Genomic DNA, 18660 nt, shown 5'->3' on the forward strand with positions numbered 1-18660 from the left:
CCCAGTACTCATATTCCCAACCATGATTACCAAGTCTAAACAGAACCACTTGAGACGTACTGTCTGACTAAAGTAAAATAAGAAAAAACGGGAGGCCCAGTAATATTTACTCTGGAAATTTGAGAGATACAATGTGGTATTTCAGATTTTAAAGGGCCTGCCAAATGTCTTTACCAATCACCCTCAGAGGGAAAACCAGTCTAGTACTATAGACTCCCAATCTTGTCCTACAAGCAGGGATATAGCTACCAGTGTTGGCTTCCAATTAATGAAGTGAAAAAAGGAACTCCTGGATGAAACACTCATGGGCCTTAGCAATGAGATAAAAGGACCAGCAAAGCTTAAGGATAGGCTCCCTCCACTTGAAACAAGGCAGAGGCTTTACTGCCTTGTGCCTTGAACAGTCACGTCAGCGACCTGTACTGTTTTCTGTAAATTAAACAGCTATCACAAGATGGTGAAAGCCTATTGGCAGGGAGAATTTCATGGAACACTTATGGCCAAAATCAAACACTTTTGAAGGCAACAGTCCCTACTTTTTATTTCTCAAGTGAATAATTCAAAATAAACATACAGAATCTCACTTCACGAATGAAATGAACACCAGCTGCAACTCGTGTATGATTTGTTAGCTTCTATACATCCTTGTATCAAGGTTCAGCATCTAACTGCATTTCTCCTGAAAGCTTATTAAAAGAGATAACTCTTCTGTGGGAGGCAGGAAGGCAACCACCACAGTTCAGTTTCCTTTTACGTAAAACATATTACACAGTGGAGTGCAAGGCATCAAGGTCTGTCAAAAAAGTGTATCTCACGTTAGTACCACAAGAGTGATGTCTAAGTGGATCCAAAGAGGAATAGTGAAAAACTTACAGGTCCTTGGCAGGCAGATACAGACACATAAGCAGTCTGCTGCTCAAGCTTTCAAGACAGTCATACTATCCTGTTACCACAGAGGTCCAGAACTTCATAGCGGTCTCCAGATAAGAAAGAAATGTTTACTTATGTTTTCTGGATCGTCCTGCAAAGCACCTTCAGTGGCTCAGTCATAATTTGGAAAAATTTCTGTGATTTAAGGCTCATCAAAACAGACAGACAAAAAAAATCCACCCCACTCTTGATTCCGGAGTACTGTTATTCTGAAAAGCACTCTGTGTTATTTAGGCAGCAGGATGAAGACTATGTAGGTGAGAAACAGGAAAAGGAAGAACAAGGTGAGATGCAAGAAGCTCCACTGAAATCCAGCCTTTACCCCTCCTTTTTTCTCACCTGATAATTCCTTGACTGACTGTCCCACAAAACTCCCTTCCTTCTGGAAAATCTAACATGCACTTTAATTCACTGTGATCAACTGAGTGGGGCCAGAGGTTGCAAGCCAGTTTGAAGTATGCTCTGTCCATGCAGCTGCAAAATCCACCACCAGCTGTATAAATCAATGAAGAGCTCTCCAGTTAATGGATTTATGTTTAAAAGCCACATAAAACAATGTGCAGTACAGAAACAGATAAAGAAGGAAGCATTCTCTCAGTCCGATCTTTGCTAAATAATGATTTGTTGAAAAAAATATTTCCATTAGGTCTTTGAAGTAAGTAAAATTCAGTCTTTAAGGAGTGAGTGCTTTATCTGCCATGCAATCCAGTACCCAATCACAACCCAAATCTAAGCTGCCTCGTTCCTTGTAACTAGGTTTTTTATTCTCAAAGACCTCAATGCCATGTTTCAATACATACTTCATAATTACTCCCTACAAATCACAACAAATTTCTGCAACACAGTAGAGCTAGAAGTACAAGTTCACAATTTGTTCTTTCATAAATCTTTCATATTATTAACCACTCAAACGGGTAATTTGTCTTGACTTAAAAAAAAAAATTCTGTTATTAAAGTTCTACTCCCAAAGCACTATCTACTCGGAAATAGTCTGCTATTTTAAACGTTCTGAAAATATAATAAGCATATATTCATATTCTTTTGCAATAGAAAACAAGAGATTTCATGAGATAACAACTTAATCCTCTTATTCCCAAACTATTTCCAACTAAAGATGACAAATCAGAGGAAAGAAATGTGGCAAAAGGTGCTGGGATGGTGGTATCTTCTAGGTTGGTTTGTTTTGTTTTTTAAGGTCAGTCATCTGGAAGCTCATACAGACAAAATTTCTTTCTTCTCACAAGGTAAGATGCTTTTAGGGCTTTGGAGAAAGAGGAACTTGTTTTAGTACTGTTGTTCTCCAAGAGCCACCCTCCTGGAATAGCATCAGTTCTCACTACTCTGCTTCCCTTTGCTTGCCCAGTAAGGACCCAATATTCACTTAATGGACTCCTCTAACACAGAAAAATTTATGAACATGACAGCTCAAAAACCTGATACTTGAAAGCCCCAGTACTCCTCCAGAAGCATGCAGCCTACATCCAAACCAATGGGAAGAAATAGTCCCGGATACCTGCTGTCTTTGACAAAAAACTTCTTGAGCTGCAGAGAACAGCACTGAATCATGACTGAAGCATTTTAAAAGCACTAACCACTTTTTAAAGGCACAATACCCATACAGGAGATTCTTTTTGACACCAGTGAAGAACAGAAAAACGAAGATTGCCTGATGACCCATGTGAGACTACAGACTGAAGAACAGAAAAAAGCCTCTCACCTTTTTTCCATCATTCCCTTCCACCCTATCCAGAAGGTCACCACCCACTGTTGGGGCTGAAACCCTCACCTCTAACTCAGGAACGTTCATCAGTCACCAACTTCTGAGTTGCTTCAGTTCATCAAGGGAGTGATTAAAACAGCTCCCTCAAAACAAATGTGTGACATGTCACTCAACACCCTCCAAAGGCAGAGTGGCTCAGTTTTTCCTAAACTATTACTCAACTGTCAAACTGATCACTTTTCTTGACAAAATACGGGTGTGCATTCTGACCATATTCAGAGACAATAAAGGAGTGGTTGAGCTTGACCAGTGCTAAGAGAAGCCGGTGTCGAGAGGGGTGCAGCAGAAGAACTGGTACTACTCTGTGTCCGTTTAATTGATTTCTTAACACAGAACTATTTTAAAGCAAATGTGAGAGGCTGGAACAAATAAATTTCTGCAAGTGAAGACTGACAGGTGGGAACAAACTAGAGGAACTTCTGTAGTTAGTTAGGAGAGAACTCTGAATTTTTCCAAGCATATTCTAGGTCAGTAACTAAGGTACAAAATCAGGAAAAAAAACCAAACAACAGTCAAAAGGTATTGAAGTTCCTCAAATCAGAAGGAAAATAAGATGTAGACACGTAGTTGAAGTTTCAAAATCATCAAGTCAATGCTGAGATGAAACACATGAAAGAGGTGTGAATGAGAAGTAACTTGTGTTGCTACAGATGAAGGATCCGAGTTCTTCCTCTTTTTTCAAAAAAGAGTAAAAAAATACTTTGAAACCTGGCTCAAACTGGCCATGCCCATCACTGCTGACTCAAGGGCACACATCAACCTGTATCATAAAAAACAGACTAACAGCTCCCACAAAGGAAAGAGTAGCCGTGTTTAGTTCTCAGGAGAGAGGAAAAAAAAAACGAAAAAAGAAAAAAAAAACCTAAGGAAGTAGGAAGGAGTGTGGATATCCACTTCTTGCTTACGCTAAGCAAACCAGTTCATCTTAATCTGTGCATACTATTGCATCTCCCAACAGAAACAGCTTTGCTCTATCGTTCTGCAATTTAACTGAAAAAGTGTCAGATCTCATAAAGAGAAGTTCGGGGAGGGTGTCAGAGGAGAAAACTGGAATGCATCTACAGGATGCATAGGCTACTACACGTCCAGTAGTTTCCTGCATCTTAGGGAAAACGCAGAACAAGTACAGGGGAAACCAGTCTTCATGGGCAACTGATGTAGGAATGATCTTTTGGATTTCATTCCAGCACTTTAACGTAAGTAGATTTTTAAGTCTAGACAGCTCTTTACATTTATCTTTCCATTTTCACCTTCAAATCTTCCTTTACTTTCTGCTTTAACTCGCAACCTTCTTCAGAGCATTTACTCTCTCTAAGGACAAACAATATCCAACTCAAAATATGCTATTTTAATGAAAAAACACAGCATATAGAATAATCTTAGAGTAAATGAAAACCAAAATTATATAAATCCATAAAAATACATAAGGAAAAAGAAAACTTAACACTTTGGTTAAAAGTACTTGTTCCTTTTGTAAATGTGATGTTATGGGTGTACCACATTACTCCTAGCGGTAGCATACAGCAGGATAATGATCATCGAAGGATCAAGACTGTAAATTGTCGAATTTATACCACTGAGTTTTTACAAGATAGCCTGGCGACTTCCTCTTGAACTATGAGTCTCTTTAAACTATGACATACATTTGTATTGCCTAATGTCTATTCCCATGCAATACAAATGCTCAAACATCAGCGGCAATAAACAGAATGACCTCTAGTCAACAGAATTTGTTCTGCTCTTGGGATACTACATAAATCAGTTACCAAGGAGATACCGAAGCCCTACTAAGTGCCTGAAAGCTCTGCCTAGATGGAAGTAACAGACTTAAATTTAGGACATTTTTGGATACCAGTGTCCAAACCCAAATACTATGTAACCATGTAATGTTCACCCCAAAACAGGTGGGTTTATTACTGACTTGTATAAAATGTACTGCCAGACTCTTAATGTTTTTTTACACAAAATGTAAAATATCTCCCCATCTTTCCAAATATCACCAAATATTATGGATAAATCAAGGCCTTTTCAAATCAATCTATATTACTTCACTTATGTGAGAAATCTCGCATGAAATTTTCTCTTCATATCGGAGATGGATTGTAGCTATAATGAAGTTGTTTGTAAACATCAGCTTCCACTCAATGTGGATGAATTCCTCAATTTTCCTATAATATAATGGAGAAATGTTAAGCTGACAACCTTCCTTTTTTTTTTTCCTTCTCAAACAGCAACTCTTTGCCAGCACTGACAGCTTAAGCAGCTACTGCCTCATCCCTCTTATTGTGCTGGGCTAGAGATTTATATTTGGCTGGGTCTGTTTTCCAAACCCGTTCACGACACATCTGCACAGACACGCATATCAATACAATGGAAGGACGAGAGGGGAGAAATGCCATCAAACCAAGGTCCATGGCAAACGCTGGATCTGAACCATGGCGTGCGGGAGGTGTTGCTCCCCCCTGACTGCGTGCAGAGGGAGCCCGGCAAGATTTGTTTCCCTGGGTTCCCCTTAGCCACTGAAGTGCCAGTTGCATCACAACTATGAAAATGCAGACCGCTACGAGACCTCAACCATGGCAATACCCAGGCCAAGAAATATTTTGTGAATCTTTTGCCGCTCTCGGGGGATACATCTTAATTAGCTGGTTATTTGCAGTGGAGCTGCTGAATTTACCTTGAATCTTTATACCTGGTTGTGTTGACAAGGCAACAGATTCCTACTCTCCAAATACATCATTAATCTTTAAACAAAAGATGCACATTGCACAATTTCCCCGCTTTCACAAAGGAAAGGCTTTGATTTTTAACCTGTGAGGGTTAATACAATACAATGGCTTGAAAATTCGGTTATTGCTAGGTGCTCTCAGCGACGTGAATGGTCAGAATACACAGCTGAAAATTTCCCCATCTTTGTATCTCTGAACGGATCTAAATGAATACAGAAATACGCTCAAGATACATAGACAGAAAACAATTCCAGGAACAACTGAAGCTGCAGCAGCCTTTTCAGAATAGGGGAACAGCTTAATATAAAAGACCATACATACATATTAGAATATATTTTAAGGAAGCTATGCTGGAGAGATGTAACCTAATTACTTAACTCTTCTAGAGTCAAACAATTTCACTGAGGTAACATTACTTTTAGGATAAAGGGCAAATCATGTACAAGTGCCATATAACTCATGGTACTTCAAACATGGTTTTTACCTTCAAAATAATGCACATGTAAAATATACAGTTTTGTCCACTACTAAGAAACTAACATATGTATTTAGACACTTTAGAAAAATAATGAGGAAAGAAAAAATCTAATTTGTAAGTAAATTTATTTGAAAATGGAAGTATTTAAAGCAATGCTTTTACCGTCTTTTGTTTTCTTACAAAAAGATTATTGAAAGCTGAATTTCAAACAATGCCTTGTAATTTCTAAAATACGCTGTTCCGGAAGGTGATTGAGCTTTCCACTTACATTCCTACTGTTTGAATTCAATGTAATTAATTATCTTTTGAGTTTTCATATGCATAAGCTTTTTGTAATTTTTAATTCTGAATTGCTTGATATTGCAGGTATTTTTTTAAAAATAAGTTTTCCGATATATGTAAAATATAGTTGTCTTCATATCAAGAAGCTATGCTATACCAACAAAAACACATTGCATTGGTAGCCTTCATTGATCAAAGTGACTGAATAAAATCATTTGAAATGCAGCTACTTGCAGCGGTTATTAAAATTGCGGCTTTTTATCTGAAGAGACTGGGAAGCAGCAAAGACTTTGCAGAGCTCCCCCCCCTTTCCAACAGCGCAGGCAAAAAAACACCTCTCTGATTTACCTCGGAAAAAAATCAGTTACTGCTTCCTATGAAATCAGAACAGGAATATTTCTCTAAGTCTGCGTTCTCATTAATTACACACTAACCTGCAGTCTTTGGGTGACGAATAAAAAGCGGAAAAGCGTTAGAAGTAGTACTTCCCATAGAAACAATTGCCTGTCAAACAAAGCATAAAAAGACAAAAGGCAGAAACACTGTTTCAGCTTGAATGCCTTAATGTCACCATTTGTCATGCAGCACTTCCTCCGAAAACCCTGAAGTACAGTTAACTCTACTCCGCTTTACACCGCACTCTTCCTGCATTGGTAGAGGAATAAAATACGCCGGGCCTGACAATGAAACAGCAGAGCCATCGCACATTGTTATGCAACTCACTGTCTGCAAGGGTGGCTCGTAGCTCCTTCTTTATTCAGCAAGTGCCAAGTGCATGTTTAATCAATGCCACAGCTCACCACAGTGTGCAACTAAAGCCACTGTCATTCCTCTCTTCAGATTTGCCTGGCTAAGTTATGCAATGCTCCGAAGAATACCTTGGAATTCTTTCCAGAGGCTCTGAATGCAGGTGTGTGACAGCGTTCACACTATTGCCAGTAAAGCAGACTTCTTTTCATCCTTTTTCAGGCTGGACGAAAATTACATAGTGTGACTGCACGTAGTTTGCTGCATTTGGAATTACAGCATGTCAACGTGAGAATGCCTCTTCAGATGGCTGCCACAAAGAGTAAATCAAAGGCTGGGTTTTTCTGAAGTCTTAATAAATAACTAAGTATAACTGAATAAAACCAGGAGCTGTTTTTCTGTTGTGTTGTTGTTTTTTTTTCTTTTTTTTTTTTTCCCCCAAGACAAAACCGAACATCATGCCTTTCGTTGCTCTGCATCATCTAAGGAAAAAAAATCCTCAATTTTAATGAGAATTAGTCAACAGTGAGGATCATTACCAGAAAGGGTTTTACTGTTTTTCAACCACACTTGCTTTAGTGGATTACTACGAGAGAAGGCCAGTCATTTGGAAGATTCTGTATCATTATTATCCTCACCGATAAACTTCTTCATCAAGCAACTGTTCATGCTCCTATCTGGTCTGTCTGAGCGAGGAGAGCAGCCCCTTCATGAAGATAAAAGCCTGGTTTGCCACTGAATTGACGAGTAAGAAGCATGTCTGATGACATTTTATTCCTGATGCAATGTAGGGTAAGAAACATCTTTTTCTTTTTTACCTTTCTGTGAGATATGCTCTGAGCTGATGGCTTTAATTAGACTAACAACAGAAATACGTTTATCTCCAGTGATTACAGATATTTGCAGGAGAGAAAAATGCTACTGCACTATAAAATGTGAATGCAACTCTTCAGTAAATTGGGGTTATCTGAACTGGTAGAAATCCCAATCAAATTTTGGTTTAAGGTTAGAAATTCCTGATCAATAAGGCTAAAACAACATAGCAGATTACATATCATATCAACATCTCAGCCACCAATGAACATAATTTTACAGGGAATGTATTTCTAGAGGATATTCGACTGTAAATTAAGAGTACAAGAGCAGCTAAGTAATAGAGATGACCTGTCAACCTCACTTTTGCAACAAAAAAGGTAATAAATCATACATGCATCTGTAAATATCTATCTCAAGTCCTTGTATTGCACAGAATTTTGTTACTATAAAAATACTACTGTTCTTTGGCATACTGCAATAATAAGCATATATAGTAACAACCTTTATATTTGAAGAGACAGACATTTTCTGTTAAATGTTTACTGCTGCATGGATGTCCAAAAGCTGATCTGTTAAACAAGTAAAAGGGTAAGATCTCATCTGCAGTTGCCTACTTAGGGCTCGCTGGTCAAAAAAGACTGCGATACTGTATTAGGGAGGCATATTTTCCATGTTTGAAAACAGCAGTCATGAATATTTGCAACTGGTTTTCTACTGTGACAGTTAAATGTTTAACAACAGCTGAAAATTCACATAATCTCCCCAGGCATTTCAGAGTATTTGACAAAGCTCACATACCTGCTTTCATAAATTTGATGTTTCATAAGGAAACAAACTAGCTGGCTAAAGACAAATTTTGAATTTCTTTTATAATAAAGCATATCAATTGGCTTGAAGCATCAAGCTGTTTTTCACTCCTCCTATCAAATCTGTATCTACAGAACAATTACTTTTAACACGGACATGTTCATACAAAAAGAAAACAAAAGATGAATACAACTCAATAAACACAGCATTAAGAAATATTGTGTAAAGAAGTACAGAACTGTTTTTAAAAACATCAAAGCTTGCATGTTTGTCAGACCAGATTTACCATTTGCTTTCTTTCTTCTAGCTAGCTGCCAGAATACTGGTGAAGGTATTTGCAGGAAAAATGGGAACCTCTGCCATCACAACACTGGAAGATGTAAAAAGGCAAGAGGAGAAAGAGGAAAAAGAAGAATCTATTTTAGCACTGCTTGGGATTATTGGAACTGTGCTTAACTTATTTGTTATTGTTTTTGTGTACATCTACACTACACTTTGATGACATTTTTGAACATCAATTGCACAGCACACAGTGCAAAGACCAGCGATGGTAAGAATGATTTCTAAATTTAAAGCAAAAAAAAAAAACCAACCCCAAACCAACAACTCTGTCTGAAAAGATTATCAAAAACATTCCAGAGCAAAGTGTCTGGCTAAGGGCGCTGCATCAATGACTGCTAAATGTACCTGCGAGCCCAGCTAGGGTGCTAAATTATGTAAATGAAGGCAGATGATATTCAACTTCTCAATGATAACAGATGAAATCCAAATAGCAGAAACAGAGATGGCACTATTTTATTGCCAGTAAACATGCAAGAGAGAAGAAATGTAAGCAAACACTGAAAACAATCAGAACATAGAAAGAGATTAATTAAATATATAAATACATATAAGCTAGCCCCATGATGCTTTCTATGGTTTTGTGCAATATGTCTCTTCATAGCTGAGACCAGAAAACAGACAAAAATAAGACAGGTCTTATTTTTAGATCACCATAATTTAGGCTCATAACTTACACTAATGTATAAGTGTGGAAACAGGAATACTGTTATACCAAAAATTGTAATACTATAAATAAAATTTTAACTATTGACTATATTCTGCAGTATTTTTGTTAGTCTTGTGGAAAGCTGAAAAGGGTTAGATTTTCTTGCCTTTACTGAATCTGTATTTGAAATCATCATGCTATACTGACGATGTGCTTTTCTAATTAAAAAATCCTTTAGAGTGGTGTGAACAAAGAATAGTTTCAGTACTTCTTTTAAAGAAATATTGGTAATTACAACGACACACTAAAACATACTCTCCAAATGAAAAAAACCTTGTTACATTTTCCATATCGCCATTTTTAGAATGTGTTTAACGTAAGTAAAATGCAACTTTCATGTTTTCATCTTGATGCTTAGTTTCAAGTAAAATAAAATATATCACACAAGGATTCACGATGTTGCATGGAAAACAGGTTTAATGATCTTTGCCCAGAAGAGTGTACTCTGTCTTTCTGGACCAGGTCCTAAAGACATTTTCCCTTTTTGTACCGTTTACGATCGAGGCCCAGAATTGCAACTCTTACGCATACTTCATGGAAGATGCAATTAGACTACTGAAATTGATGAAACTATTTCCACATTTTAAATTAAACCTATGTATGCCTTTGAATTAGATCCAAAGCTGCAGACAGTCCGAGATCATAGAAGAAAAGCTACTTTTGAGAGCCTGAGGATTAAAATCACAGTAGAAAAACAACACTAAAAAAACCAAAGGAAACACTGATTTTAATAAATACCTTTCTTAGTGTTACATATGGCACAGAGGAACAATGCAGGAGCTGCATTTCTGAAAAATCATCTAGGCTCCTTCTTCGAGGCTGCAAAGCTACATCTAGTCTTTCCATAAAAGGACAAGCAAAGAAATACACCCTTTGTATAGGTGAGAGCTTATTACTGCACAGAATTTCGTAACTACTAAACCAACTGAGCCTTTGGAAGTCACTTCGAAACAGGCACATGGATAAAATAAGGTCAGGGATCTAGAACAGAATGAATTTGGCAATGATATTTCCGTTAGCTGCAGAAACTACACTGTAACAGTGACTTACGGACGAAGGAGGTGGAAGCTGGTATGTTCTGGTTTTGTGACTGAGTCAATACCAGCTCAACCAGAAGAAATGATAAAGAGAGCTGAGGCTGCACTGGAAGGAAGCATGTGCAGACAAGAAAATTTATTTACTGTCCATAGTCTACAGCAAGTCTCTAGCATTGTATACTCATTTTCAGTATACGAAACACCAAAGCATTCTGTAAAACTAAGCTACATTCTAGAGGAATTATGCAGGTTATTCATGTTTAATTAAGAGTATAGAATAGAGTAAAAACATTATTAAATTTTTCAATGTACTTCTTATATCTACATATTTATGGCTATTATTGCATTAATCTCATAATACAAGGATTTTTGAGATAGATTTTAAAATGAGAGGTTACAAGAATGTGAAAACTGAACAGAACTATGAAATTCAGGTAGAAATTACTGCTGTTTGTTTTGATCCTGAAGTTATTTAAAACTTGTCAATTCTGTGAAATAAATAAACTGTTTTATTTCATGTAATTTCAGTGCGTAGCGCTCTTCTCAAAACTGTGAATCAGCTAGAACACCAGCACTGGAGTGAGATACTGCACCTTTTTTTTGTAAACACCTGAACAGCAAAACAGACAAAAAGTAATCCCAAAGTTATAACCAAATTTGGCAAAGATTCATTATCATTCTTTTACCAATGAACAAGTTCATTAAGATTACTGAAATCTAATGGAATTTTTATTTTCGGCAATTATATACTGTCTATCTAAACTGCCATTGTACTTCTAATTTCACTTATAGCAAAAGGCTTTGACCCTTTGAAGGAAGTCACAGGGTAATATTATCATTAGAGATTGCCCTGCCATACGAGTTATATTTTGTTTTAAAACAGAAGACTAATAGCCTCTCTTAACAGGTAATACTTGCGCTCTGTACTTATGCGGACCTAAGTCTAACTTTAGTTAAATGAGCTCCAATATAGAGCGCTGGTGCTTATACGTTAAATCCAATACATGCATTGGTAATGATCCTCACTGTTGACTAATTCTCATTAAAATGGAGGATTTTTTTTCCTTAGATGATGCAGAGCAAAGAAAGGCATGATGTTCAGTTCAACATCACAAGACCACACCACATGGAGTCTTTGTCCACCAAAGAAGGAAGGGTGGCTAAGAGAGCTAAGAGGGGCACATGAAAGAAAACCCCAGCTAAAAATCACACTATCACCTGCTTCCTGTAAGCCTGGGAATTCAAACAAAGAGAATTCAGGCAGAATTCTGCAACTTGCTACGAGGTCTGTCTTCCAAGGAAGAGGTAGTACCAGACCTCTCACTCTTAGGCTTTAAACAAGATTAAGTCACCCCAGGGTTTGCTAGATACGAGTTCAGGGACAAACCAATACAACTGTATTTTTAAGCAAGAAGTGTCTACCTAATATTGTGATATCCCTGGTAAATACCAGTTTCACTTAGCTCTTTACTGTCCAAGCCCATAACAAAATAGACCGTCCCTGTCCTAAAAGTCACTTGATTTTCCTTCTGGTTTAGGATTCCCTTCCACTGCCTTCCCTCTATAAGCCTTGTTAGCTACAACGACTACTATTACTACTGCTTTCTTCTCTCCCACTTGCAAATACTAGCTTGATTTGGTCTTCATAAACCTAAGTCCATCAGTCAAGCAACTCTTACTTTTATTAGCAAAATCTAGACCTTCAAGATAGCCATGTACTACAGTTAGAATCTGATGGTCACACGTTTGCTGGGAACATCTTGTTGCACAGTGCAAATTTTATTGTTGCACATTTTGTTCAAGGAGAGAAGTGTTCACAGATTTGAAAGTTCCTACAGCAGTACTTCTTTCGAATGAAATGTGCTGTATACAAGACAACAGTGAAAAGTTTTTACATGACAGCTTTTGTGAAATGTGCATAAACGCATGGTAGTGGATACATGCTAGAAGTTCCACGATACAGAAGTTAAGAACGACATCAATTTTACCAATGTAAACATGAATTAAGTCCTTAGGAATAAACACAAATGTAGTAAAAAAAAAAAAAAATCTCACCATGTTACAAAGAGAAACTTTTTTCATTCATGAAATAAAAGATAGTAAAAGCCACAGTAATGCCGTAACAAGATATAAAACAAACGCAAGAAAAAATGAAACAGGGTGAGGACTAAAGCAGCTATTGCTCTGTGTGACTACAGCTATCTTGCATAAGGGAAGTCCTTCATAGACAGATAAACCTTCCTTCTCTACAAGAAAAAAGCAATTATGGAAATTAATGAAAGTGGTGAGTTCACAATTTTCAAGGACTTCACAATCACCTCACTCTGATGCAGATGAAGCTGCAGAAGGTGTCAGAGCAATGTGGTTTGTAATGATCTGCTTCAAGGCAAGGTTTCTAAAAGATTAAAATGATATGTGAGCACTCCTTATCTGATCAACATTCCTTTTATCTAGAACAATCTAGATAACAATCTAGTCCATGTATGTTCTGGGCAAAGTAAACAGGAATGGCAAAACATATTTAAGCAACGAAAAACCCAGATAAATTTCTAACTGTGACATAGACCAATTTTATATTCTGACACTGGAACCGTTCAAGAATTTTGCCATAACAACTTTGCAAGCAGGGTGTATCATACCTGTAGCTAACTCGGCATGTGTAAACAAAATATAAAATTCTCATCAATACCAAAATACTTACTACCTTGTATACCCACAGTGGTATCAGTCTACTGTGCAATAAAGGGAAACAGCACGTCCGCAGCTTCATTGCACATATTTCTTTATAGAAAATGTTTCCCACATAATTTTATGCATACGGCAGAGATACATATATATGTGAAGATCACTGTTATTGCAACTGTTGACAGTAAAACCTAAAATCTAATAGAATATCTCCAGCATAAGGGTAACCTTCAACAGGACCCACCAGCATCCATTCAAGTCTGAGAAAGTTAGAGTTGCTGAAAATTGCGGTTTTCTGTCAGCATTGTGTTGGGCACAGCTTGTTCCTGCTGGGGTGCCAGAACCTGGGAACACTCTATTACCATTCTGTCTACAGTGTCCTCCTTTCTCAGTCCAGCATGTTACAGGAAGAAAACAGTTACCTGCTTCTTCCACATGAAAGCACCTTTTGACAGCAAGGGGTACACTGGTCTGAAAATCAGACTACCACATACATGGGCATTACTGGTAACGCTGTTCCCTTTCCTGCTCCCCCTGGGTAGGCATTCAGCCCTATTGGAGAAGAGATAGGTATTCAAGCTACAGAAGTCTGAAATTCAATCAGGTCTATCAGGAAAGACTCAAGTCTGTTCTTCTACACTGTACTGGTCTTCGAGGTTTTAAAAAAATAAAAATAAAAACAATTTTTAAAAAGTCACTTCCATATTCAAAATGTTTCAACTCTAAGTACATTGTTTAAGTGAATTTTTCAGTCTTACAAGCATTGTACCAGAGCTTAACACAGCTCGAGAGCTTCTCAACCTCCGTCTCTCTTGCAACTGCCAGGGTCTCTCTTACCTATGTCTCCTGACACTCTGTTGGTGACACCGAGAGGCCCAGCATCACCTGCAACTCACACCCATTAATGTGAGTATTATCTGTCTGCTTTTGAACTAAACAGTAATTACTGCATTGGAATCATGCCTGGCTAAGACAAACTGTTTTCAGGGATTTGTTTCAAACTAAATGCATCTGACTCAAATACCCATGAAGAAAAGACATTCTTTCCAGAAGTCATCCTTTTTGCATTTTCCTCTCATACTGATACCCTATTAGGCTTTCAAAGACAAGCTTGACTGACATAAGCCTGCAAAGTTATTATTTTTTTAAATCCAGAACATTGTTAATTATAGTTTTATGTACAGAGTTTTGTAATCAGAAGAGTAGGTAACAGCTTTTCTCTGAAAAACAAGGTATTGCTTTGCTTTAATACAGTTTAGCTACTACGTGAAGAGCTACACACCCCTTTATGAAAAAGAAGGACGTATCTGCTTTGTTCAGTCTTTACTAACTGTTAATGCACAAGCACAACAGTTCAACATCCCCTGCCAACCACAAATAATAGTAGTCCAGCACTGGAAAACATACCTAAAATGAACATTTCCCACTGAAACTTTGCCTTTTCTTTGTACTTTGGGAAAACAAATGGTCCCTGAAAGCCAAACTAGTCTGACCTTCTCAGCACCAGCCACATATCTCATTTCTTCTATCAGTATCTGACTGTTCTTCCCCAGTTAAAGGTGACTTACACAGACAGATATGTTTTCCTATTGAAAACAGCAAAAAGCAATTTCAACAGCTGCAATTCATCTATAACTCAGAACCAATGGCTTCATCCTTTAGATAACAGCATTTTTGCCAGGTCTTTCCATGACTTTTCCTTTCTACCTCAACAAAGAAGAATTTATGAGTATATAGAAAGATTATTGTTTTACTTTATCATTTATTGTTTTACATCATATTTTCGTTTGCAAAAATGAGCCTGGTATATAACCTACATAGTTCATTTTCCTCACTGTAATATGTGCAAAACAGAGCAAACAAATTCATTGCAAAATTAGGCAGAGGTGTCAACTGCGAACTGGCAAGTGAAATATCTTCATATTTTTATTTTTAGTATAAGGTCCCAGCAGAGTTTTTGAACTACTTCCATTCCATCACACAAGATTAGGTAATGCCCTAGTTACTACAGATGAAGAAAGTCACGTTCTTGTTTCAGTCCTATGTAGCTTTGTAAATACTTAAGACATGGATGATTTGTCTTTTACCTGGGAGATAAAATACACCCTGTAATTCAACCAGAAGCTATAACGTTGTTTCAAGAAACTCACATCACCACACCCTGCAACTGGCATCCAAAAGAACTGCAGTAATGTAACAAGACGTACATCAGTTACTCCAAAAATAGAGCAGGCAAAGTAAGTCCAAAATCAAATTATTCAGATTTGCAACAACTCTTTCTGCTACTTAATCGTTAAATCCATCTTTACAAACAAAGTAACTGAACAAAAATCCAACCAAAGGCTCAGACAGTGTTTAAAAACTTCAGGCTCATAGTTATCTGAAGAAAAAATGTTTATCAATATCTTCATACTAAAGCCTGTCATCTAGTGAGACTGGACATAAATCACAAACCCAGTCTGCTGCTTTTGCCATTAGCTCCACACAGGCAGTTGCTTAACTTGTACTGCTTGACACTACCTTGTACAACTGAAATAGTTTACGCAGCAAGGTGTAACATACTGGATGAAAACTATCAAAACATCTTTGTTTTAAAATTATGAGTAGAAATGTGATGACAACATACAACTCCCTTGTTTTTCCTTCTAAAAAACCACAACATTTTCATTGTTCCCATATATTTGAAATATTTTTCAGTTTTCATAAGAGGCTTTATTTTTGTATTTCCTAAATAAAGCAGAAAAAGCTCTGATCAAATTAAAACAGAATTGCCCTAGTACGCGCAACATTTACCAATTTCAGGCATATACTTGCTTGATTTTCTTACAAAATTAACATTTTTCTTCACAGTAAGATTCATGGTCTTGTATAAAGTACTCTCTCTCCATGTATCTTCTGTAGAAGAACTAAAGTGTAAACTTTTCACACAGAAATACTATTTTCCTGTTAGTTTCAACAGTTTAAAAATTAAATTTCAAATTTAAACAAAGACATTAAAACTATAAAGTTTAAACTCTTACAACAAATGAGTATTTCAACAAACACTGTAATTTTGTTTTCTAAGGCTCAAGCAAATGTTCCATTAGTACAATTCTAAATTGGCAAATGCACTGAAACTAGCCAGAATTACCTATTATTTATATAAAAAAATCAGTTGACAGAAGCAAGCCAACTCTGATTTAGAAGGAGACAATGGCACATTACCTGAATCGTTGCGGAGGTATGACGACATTGCTGGAATGAGGCAAGACTGACTGAGTAGCTCTAGGAGAACGGTTGGAAGAGCACTGCTGTTTTGTCCTCTCCCCTCATGGCTAGTTTGTGTCTCTCCATTTGATGTACTCCCTGCAGGATTGATGTAACTGGCAAGAACCTGAAATACACAAAAATATTTAATCAAAACTGATGTATTATAGGCAAAGAACTTTGACTTTCCTCCCTTTAAGGAAGACGCCATAATACTTCACTAGCTATTTCGCTAATTCAGTACTGGTATTTATTTCAGGAGTCCCAAAGATGTCTCAGAAGAAATTCTCTACAATTATTAGATCATGATTCCAACTTTGGCTAATGATAAAATTAAATAAAGTCATTCAGAATTATAATAGTTAAGAAATCAATTAATATGAATTTTGACAAACTTGCTGGAGTTACTCGAAGCAGGAGTTTGCCAGCTCACACCACTGAGACATACAGCTGATCAGTCCCATTCCCTTTTAGAACACCAACTAGCAACAAAAGATCTTTTTTTCCAAACTGCAAATGTTTCAAAAACCTCTGTAACTTCCTTTTGGAAGGGACTTCAGGGTCTGCAACTTACGGTGAACATGACAGTTACTTGGAACAACCACTTGCGAGCACGGCTCTTGCTTCAGTGAAGGAAGAGCGCCCTTCCCCTCAGCGATGGCGGGGGAGTCACCTCACGACTGCGCGCCTGCTCATCCCAAGGGTAGTTCTGGCCGAGTTCACAGGCCCTTACACGTATTGCAGACGTACAACTTCACGCACTTCCATGGGTCCAATTTGTGCAGTTGTACTCTCAAATTAAGTAACTTCAAGGCTTGAAAGGCTGTATTATTTGAAGTCTCAGGGACTCCATTCACCATTTTAGCCTCTTCTCCTTCGTTTCATTCTCCCTCTTTGCTCTAACCCCATTATCCATGGTATTTTGCTGCAGCATCTTATCGGCACTCTGAACAACAGAATTTTTCTAAACCACCTTTCTAAAGAAGGGACCAGGAGAGCCCGCTGTACAACTGACTGACATCTTCAGCAAAATGCTGAAGGCTTTTCTGCTTCTTTCTCCAATTGCTGGCTGCCCAAAGCAAATGCCTCCTTACCTCATGAATTACATTACCACAGTTACAGCTAAACCTCCGCATGGCATAATACAGAACATTGCCTAGAAGTTTCACCAAGAGCAATTCAGGTGATTTTCCTCTTCCTTAGGAAAATGGTTTCAGATTTTATTTGTTTTGCTTTTGCAAGGGACATGATACTTGTACCTTGTAATCTACAGTGACTGAAATAACTGATGAGATCAAGATGGTATCTCCATCAGTCAGGGCATGGACATTCTCAGAATTTCATCTCCTTTGTGCTCTGCCCCAGCAGTGAGGTTAGCTGACGCATTTGAGCTAACAGTTCTGTGAATGAAATTTCTGATGACTGGATAGTATCTTATTTTAAAAAAAATAACAGGGGTTGGTTGCCTTTCAGAATGGACTGAAAAGTCTAATTATGCAGCATTTTCTTCTCCTTGGCATAAAGCATTTGGAAGGCATCAGAGTTTTACTAAGATCTGGATGTTTACTGGTGATTGTTATTTAATTGACACACTCATGATTTTAGAGTAAGTCTGAGTGAGATTTTGCTATATTGGCATAACGCATTCATGGACGCCAGTAACAACTATGGGCATTTCCACAAAGCAGAGAAAAAACAGGTGAGAAACGAATAGGTAAGATTATTTGGCAGACAAAACAAAATGCGTATTTCCACATTCTCCTCCTTTAATGGACAGCCGTTACTTTTGACTGGATGCAGTGATGTTGACAGAAACATGCAACAACTCCAGGGAAATACATTGGAAAGCTTCTTGGCTCACTGTCTATTCAGAACCATCACCCAGGTTTATCCACACAGGTCTTTTTTATGCAGCAGCTGTGCTGGTTTTGGCTGGGATAGTTAACTTTCTTCATAGTAGCTGGTATGGGACTATGTTTTGGAATTGTGCTGAAACAGTGTTGATAACACAGGGACGTTTTTGTTATTGCTGAGCAGTGCTTACACAGAGTCAAGGCCTTTTCTGCCTCTCACCC

General features: G+C 37.6%; 1 protein-coding gene across 1 annotated transcript in view; it reads right to left on the bottom strand.

Annotated features, from left to right (window-relative positions):
* The window catches only part of LOC104164775 (baculoviral IAP repeat-containing protein 6-like), a 51811-nt gene extending 35240 nt beyond the window's left edge, over positions 1-16571 (bottom strand). Inside the window, exon 1 of the mRNA XM_009704219.1 lies at positions 16544-16571. Coding sequence (XP_009702521.1) covers positions 16544-16571 — 28 coding nt within the window. The remainder of the gene's footprint in view (positions 1-16543) is intronic.
* Between the last annotated feature and the right edge of the window lie 2089 nt (positions 16572-18660).

The sequence above is a fragment of the Cariama cristata genome, unplaced genomic scaffold, assembly GCF_000690535.1.
Source record: "Cariama cristata isolate BGI_N322 unplaced genomic scaffold, ASM69053v1 scaffold2567, whole genome shotgun sequence".
Lineage (NCBI taxonomy): Eukaryota > Metazoa > Chordata > Aves > Cariamiformes > Cariamidae > Cariama > Cariama cristata.